Consider the following 6,456-nt stretch of genomic DNA (forward strand, 5'->3'; position numbering starts at 1 on the left):
GATCTATTGATTCCAGTTTTCAACAACGTTATGAATTACATATGAGATATTTGTTTTGCTTGTCTATTGTTTCATGATAAAAAGGTCTTGGACAAAATGCATGCTCGAGGTAGTGGTCCACGCGTCATGTTAACTAGACAACCAACAGAAGGAAGAGCTAGGAATGGAGGTTTGGTATCTTTTAATTACTTTTTTCAGCATCTTCTCATTGTAAGGACTGCCATGTTTAGGTAGCTCTCTATTTGTCAGGACTGCGCGTAGGAGAAATGGAACGTGATTGTTTAATTGCTTATGGTGCTAGCATGCTGATTTACGAACGCTTAATGATCTCAAGCGATCCTTTTGAAGTTCAGGTACTTTGCCTTGTTTGTATTCATGCCATCCTCCCTAGTTGCATACCTCCAAATTATTGTTGGTTCTAGATTTGAATGGAATAAAATATTTTGCATTAGCTTTCTTATATAGGATAAAGATTCGATACATAAAAGAAAAGACTTAGTATTTTTGCAATGAGGTGTTAACGATTTTTGTTCACATATTAACATTAAGGGTATTTTTGAATTTTTTTAAGTTCAAGAGTATTTTGAACTTCTGAAAGTGGGACATTTTTTTAACAAAATATTAAAGGTTTTTATAAAAAAAAATAACGGTTGGTTTTTGTGAACTATCTTTTAAAGTTTAATTCTATTTATTGAAAATAGAGACGAAGAACAAATACAAGTTTTACGTGGAAACCCTAGTTTAGGGAGAAAAACCATAGGGCAAATCTCTCTTATTATTTTCTTATATTAACAAATGATACAAGGGGGGAAATAAATATAATACCGTGAGGAATAAAAAAAAAAGAAAAGAATATTAGGTCAAATATTCTCTTGGGCCAATCCCACTAAATCTAACACTCCCCCTCAAGATGGGATGCAGATATCATTGAGAACCAACTTGCTAACACAAAAGTCGAAGTTATGTTTGAGAAGTTCCTTGGTGAGGACATCAGTAACTTGTTGGCTCAAACGAATTTACAATATGTATATGCTACCATTGTCTAGTTTTTCTTTGACGAAGTGTCGATCAATCTCAACATGTTTAGTTCTATCATGTTGAACTGGATTGTTGGCAATGCTAATAGGCCTTGTTATCACATAATAATTTCATTGGTATCTCACAATTCTGATGAACATCAGACAAAACTTTTTGGAGCCAAATTTCCTCACATATCCCCAAATTCATAACACCGTATTGGGCCTCAGCATTGCTTCTTGCCATGACCCCTTGCTTCTTACTCCTCCAAGTTACAAGATTGTCCCATACAAAGATACAATAACTAGAGGTAGATTTCCTATCAATAATAGACCTTGCCTAGTCTAAATCAGTATAAGCATCAATAGTTTTCCTGTTTGTCTTTCTGAACATCAATTCTTTTCCCGGAGTCGTTTTTAGGTATCTCAGGATTCTGTTTACAGCCTCCATGTGTTTCTCGTAGGGAGCCGGCATGAACTGGCTTACCTACAAGGCGCTGACATTGTTCTTTATTACTTGGAACTTTATTAACTGGTTCATATAGACTTCCTTCTCTAGATCCCCATTCAGGAACGCATTCTTAACTTCCAGCTGATAAAGTTTATTTACAGCAATTGGTGAAAAAGTTTTTGAATAGTCAACACCATAGGTTTGGGTAAACCCTTAAAAAGGATGTGACATGTGGATCAGGTGGTTGAGAAGGTCGAGCCGACTCACTCACATACGCCCTTCCTGTGTTTTATTTGTCATTGGGAGAGTGTTTCTTATCTCCTGGGGGACGATCATGTAACTTCCAACACTGCTTGTTGGTATGCCATTATTTTTTGCAATGCTCACAGACAGGAACTGGTTTTCCGTTGTGCTTGTCACTACACTAGCAGAGGACCTTGCACTAAAAGCAACGGAGTCAGGGAATCGGTCTCTGGCCTAGTATATGCCCTCGATCTATATCAAACTTAGGATTAAGACTAGTAAGAAAGTCATAAATCCTATCAATCTCTTCAATTCTAGAGTATTGCAAACCATCACAAGGACTACTCCATACTAGTTCTCTGCATAGGTCCATTTCTTGCCAGATAAGAGAGAGCTTGTTTAAAAAGGATGTGACATTCATGGTTCCTTGCTTGCATTCATGAACCTGTTTCCATTGCGTGTATAGGCGAGAAGCATTCTAACGTTTGGAATAGTTTCTGGGTTGTGTTCAAAATATCCTTAGCAGTTACAGTGTACAGTAAGGGTTTGCCGATCTGTGACTCCTTACTATTGATTAATATGGATCGAATAAGAGAGTCGCCTCCATTCTAGTACCGTTCCAGTGGGTCTCCCGATGGAGGACGAGGTATTTCTCCTGTCAGAAAACCAAATTTATGTCATCCTTCGCGGACCACTTTCCCTGATTGAGACCATGAGAAATAGTTATTGTCGTTCAATTTTTCCTTTGAAAAATATTTTGTAGACTGTGCCACTGATTAGTTACATAAGAAGAGTGTTTAATCCTAAGTTTGATGTAGATCGAGGGAGAAAACTCAGGGTGCAAATCTCTCTTATTATTTTCTTATATTAACAAATGATACATAGGGGGAATAAAAAAAAGCAAAGAATATTAGGTCAAATCTTCCCTTGGGTCAAGCTCACTAAATCTAACAATATTTTTGAAACTTTTGAAAGTTCAAGGGTATTTAAACCACAAAGAGCAAAGTTCAATGACTTTTTTTAGCAAAAAAATGATAATTGTGTATACTTCCATATTGTTGATGGTGCTCCTTGCTTGTTCGCTCAGGTCTGCAGAGTTTGTGGCTTGTTGGGATATTACAATCACAAGCTAAAAACAGGAATCTGTTCATCGTGTAAAAATGGAGATAATATCTCCACTATGAAGCTTCCATATGCGTGCAAGCTCTTAATACAGGTAGATAGCTTTTCTCTCTATATATAAATATATATCTTGTTTCTTTGTATCTCAATATCAAGCTTGCACATGTATTTTCTTGTCAATTATTTAGGCTTTTGGCAGGTTTTTCTTTTTTCTCTTTTTCTCTCTCTCTCTCTCTCTCTTTTTTTTTTTTTTGAAAAGGCGATGATCTCTTTATTATTCCAAAACAAACTCAAAGTACAAAAGATATATACTACGAGAACAAAAGAAGAGACCTAAGGATCAGGGGAAGCACCTGGACATCTCAAACTTGGTTGACAGCCCCTCAATGTCATCATCATGTCTTACAAAAACTAGTAGAATAATATAATGTATAATGTTAAAGGCGTACAACAAGGTGATACATAAGATAGATACAAAAAAATCCAGATATCTTAGCATGTAAAAGCCAACCAATTTGAGCACAAATCTTGAATAGGAGTAGGCACTAAACTCCTTGTTTAAAGTGCACCAAGCGGTTGTGTTTCTTTTTGCAATGTCCATTCGGTCTGATCAGCCCAAAAACCTATCATGGAAACCTTTGATTTCGTTTGAACCAAATTAGTCCAAAGTAGCTGTAGCCCTTTTTCCCAAGGGGGCCCAGAATAATTTGTCTCACGTTGGAGCTGAATGTTTTGTCAAACACCCCGCTTACTTCAAATAAAGAGAGAAGACTACCCAACAGTTAGATGAATATGGACAGGTGAAGAACAGCTGCTACAAATCTTCTTCATCAAGGAGGCAAAGAGGGCATACAGAGGGTAGAAAACACAACCGTTGGGAGCTTCCTTTGCCTGACCAAAGAGCAGTTTAGTAACCCGAATAGCATAATCCAAACTACGATGTTGACTTTTGTAGGGCTATTGGATTTTCCCAAGGCTTTGTAGGTCTCTATAGTCACTAGAGAAGATGCTGAAAAGTTATTCACAAGGGATTTGACTGAAAACTTAGCAGATGATTCTAGAGACCAAATCCTTGTATCAATAGAATCTACCGCCTGCCTTTGCGAAAAGAATATGAAGCAGTTGCTGAAATTCTGAAATTTCCTCTTCTTTAAGGAATCTTCTAAAAATTATATACCAAAATAGGGTGGAATGGTCTAATCCATTAGGCAGCAAAGTGGTCCTAAACAGCTTTTGAAAACAAGATCAAAGAGGGATATCATCTGCCCACCCGTCATTTCAAAAAGTAATTCGATTGTCATTTCCAAGCTTGAAGGTGGACAAAAGTTCCACCTTTTTCCGTACTCTGAAAAAGACCTATCCAGGGACTTTTCAGGCTATTTCCAGAATCACCAATAATATTCCAATTGAAAAGGTCTTTACCGTGAATGCTTCTAACTACTTGGTGCCATAGACTCTTCCTCCATGAATCTCCATCCCCATTTAGCTAGTAGTACAGTATTTTTGTTGCTTAGCCCTCCCAAACTAAGGAGACGATCGAGTTGTGAGTAGGATATTCTATCCCATTTTACTAAGTGGTTGATTTTGCTACCCGAGTGGTCTTCCCAAAAGAAATTTCTCAATAGCCACTCCAATGAGGAGACCACCCTCACGGCATTACATAGAGAGACATGTAAGTTGGTAAGTTTTCTGGAACCAATTTACATGTCGTTTGCCTCCCCCCTCTTGAAAGATTAAATCTCCTCCATCCATCCAATTTTTTACGAACACGATCGATCACCGGTTGCCAAAAGTTTTCTTTCCTCGGATAACCTCCCAGAGGTAAACCAAGGTACATAAAAGGAAGCTTCTCAGCCTTGCTGCCTAGTTTTCCGGCCATGTAGTTCAGTTCATCTTCACTCAAGTTAATTCACCGAAGGGGTGATTTTTTCCCGTTAATTTTCTGTCTTGAGCACCATTCCAACAATGTTAAAGTATCATTTAATTTAAACAACATATCCTCATCATATTTGCAAAAGAGGAGAGTGTCGTTGGCATATTAGAGGAGAGGGACGTGAACCTTCTCTTCTCCACACAAAATCTTCATAAAGGCCATTTTCATAAAGCTTCAGAACGAGAGCTCCCAAGACCTCACCAACTAAAAGAAATAAAGGATCCCTTGCCTGATGCCTCTTGATGCCAAAATGCGACTGTGTGGTTTACCTTTGATGAAAATGGAGAATTTTGTGTTCTTCAAACATCCTAAAATCCAGGTGTCCATTTAGGGTCAAAGTTCTTGCTGTACAGTTCTTTTTCTAAGAAGCCTCAATCCGTTCTGTCAAAGGCTTTTTAGCTATTTTGATCTAATTTTCTATCATGCTATGAGTTGGTGTAAATTGTTAATGAACTTCTTTCTTTAAAACACACATCCTTTCTTCTATTCTGACCAATTGGAAATCTATCGTGTAACTCCATTGGCTTGAGCTTTGGCCTCTTTTTAAAAAAAAATTCATACATAAATAAAAATATTCATACATAAATAAAACTTTTTTCTTACCAAAAGAAGAAAAAAGATAATATCTTGAGTTTTGTGCAATCGTGGGAAACAAACAATGTCTACATGCCCTCTTATATTTCTGACATCTACCTTAATAGTAACATAACAAAAATTGCTCATACCAACTCAAACCAAATAAGGACAATATTTCTCATATGGTTAATGAAAATTGGTCAAAGATAAAGAATGAATTGTTAGTGATATACTTTTTTTTTTCTTTTTTTCTTTTATAAAAAGCCGCTTGTTCTCTTATGAATGTTTGCAATTTCACCGAAGTGTTTTTCTATGCAGGAACTCCAATCTATGAACATCGTTCCTCGTCTAAAGCTAGCAGAAGCGTGATCAGAATCAAAGCCATGATTCAAACAGAGTACATAGTCGAAAATTTTTGAAAAGCACATTTGCAAGCCAATCATCCAAACTGCAGGATAAAATGAGGCCTTACGTTCCTACCTAACTCGGGTTCATACATGCACATTGCGCAACATCATGTCACCGAGAGGCAAATCCATTTTCTGCTATTCTTATGCAAATAAGCTAGTGAGAGAAAGTACTAGAAAAGTTTTTGGGGAAGGTCATATTATTGGGTGACATCATGTTATTTTACCGGATTGCTCAGTTATGCAATTGAAAATGAAAGATCCTTAGTTTTGAATCTTTTGTGACTGTTGTAAAGAGACGTGGAGTTGTGTATGGTTGATAAAAATTATTGTTAAACAAAAGTTTTTTCTTATCCATCTTTAATTTGAAGAGCCAATAATATTTTTGTGATAGAAAGTAGACAAAGATAGAATTCATCTCGAACTATTACGATGACTGATCCAAACTAATCTTAGGATTTAAATTCTATGGCAAGATTTTAGGATTTAAATTCTAGGCAAGATTGAGGTTGCTGACAGTTGGGTTTGTTTTATGAAAAATCGACTGAAGTAAAACAGTGCTTGAAATTTATAAATTTTAAGGGGTCTTTTCAAAAGTATGAAAAAACGGTAAAGTATTTACATCATATATAACAATTCCAAAAATGGAAAAAGTTGAGAGCCCATCGTGTAAAATACTAAAAATGCCAACAATGTGCGTAATATATT

The 6,456-nt window shown here is 36.5% G+C and overlaps 1 protein-coding gene across 4 annotated transcripts in view; it reads left to right on the forward strand.

Annotated features, from left to right (window-relative positions):
• The window catches only part of LOC103500795 (DNA-directed RNA polymerase III subunit 2), a 50,623-nt gene extending 44,511 nt beyond the window's left edge, over positions 1–6,112 (forward strand). For all 4 annotated transcript variants that reach the window (XM_008464225.3, XM_051079135.1, XM_017047349.2 and 1 more), the window contains 4 exons: positions 85–169; positions 250–353; positions 2,798–2,926; positions 5,660–6,112. In XM_008464225.3, coding sequence (XP_008462447.1) covers positions 85–169; positions 250–353; positions 2,798–2,926; positions 5,660–5,710 — 369 coding nt within the window. In that variant the 3' untranslated portion in view covers positions 5,711–6,112. The remainder of the gene's footprint in view (positions 1–84; positions 170–249; positions 354–2,797; positions 2,927–5,659) is intronic.
• Positions 6,113–6,456: the final 344 nt, after the last annotated feature.

The sequence above is a fragment of the Cucumis melo genome, chromosome 1 (assembly GCF_025177605.1).
Source record: "Cucumis melo cultivar AY chromosome 1, USDA_Cmelo_AY_1.0, whole genome shotgun sequence".
Taxonomy (NCBI): domain Eukaryota; kingdom Viridiplantae; phylum Streptophyta; class Magnoliopsida; order Cucurbitales; family Cucurbitaceae; genus Cucumis; species Cucumis melo.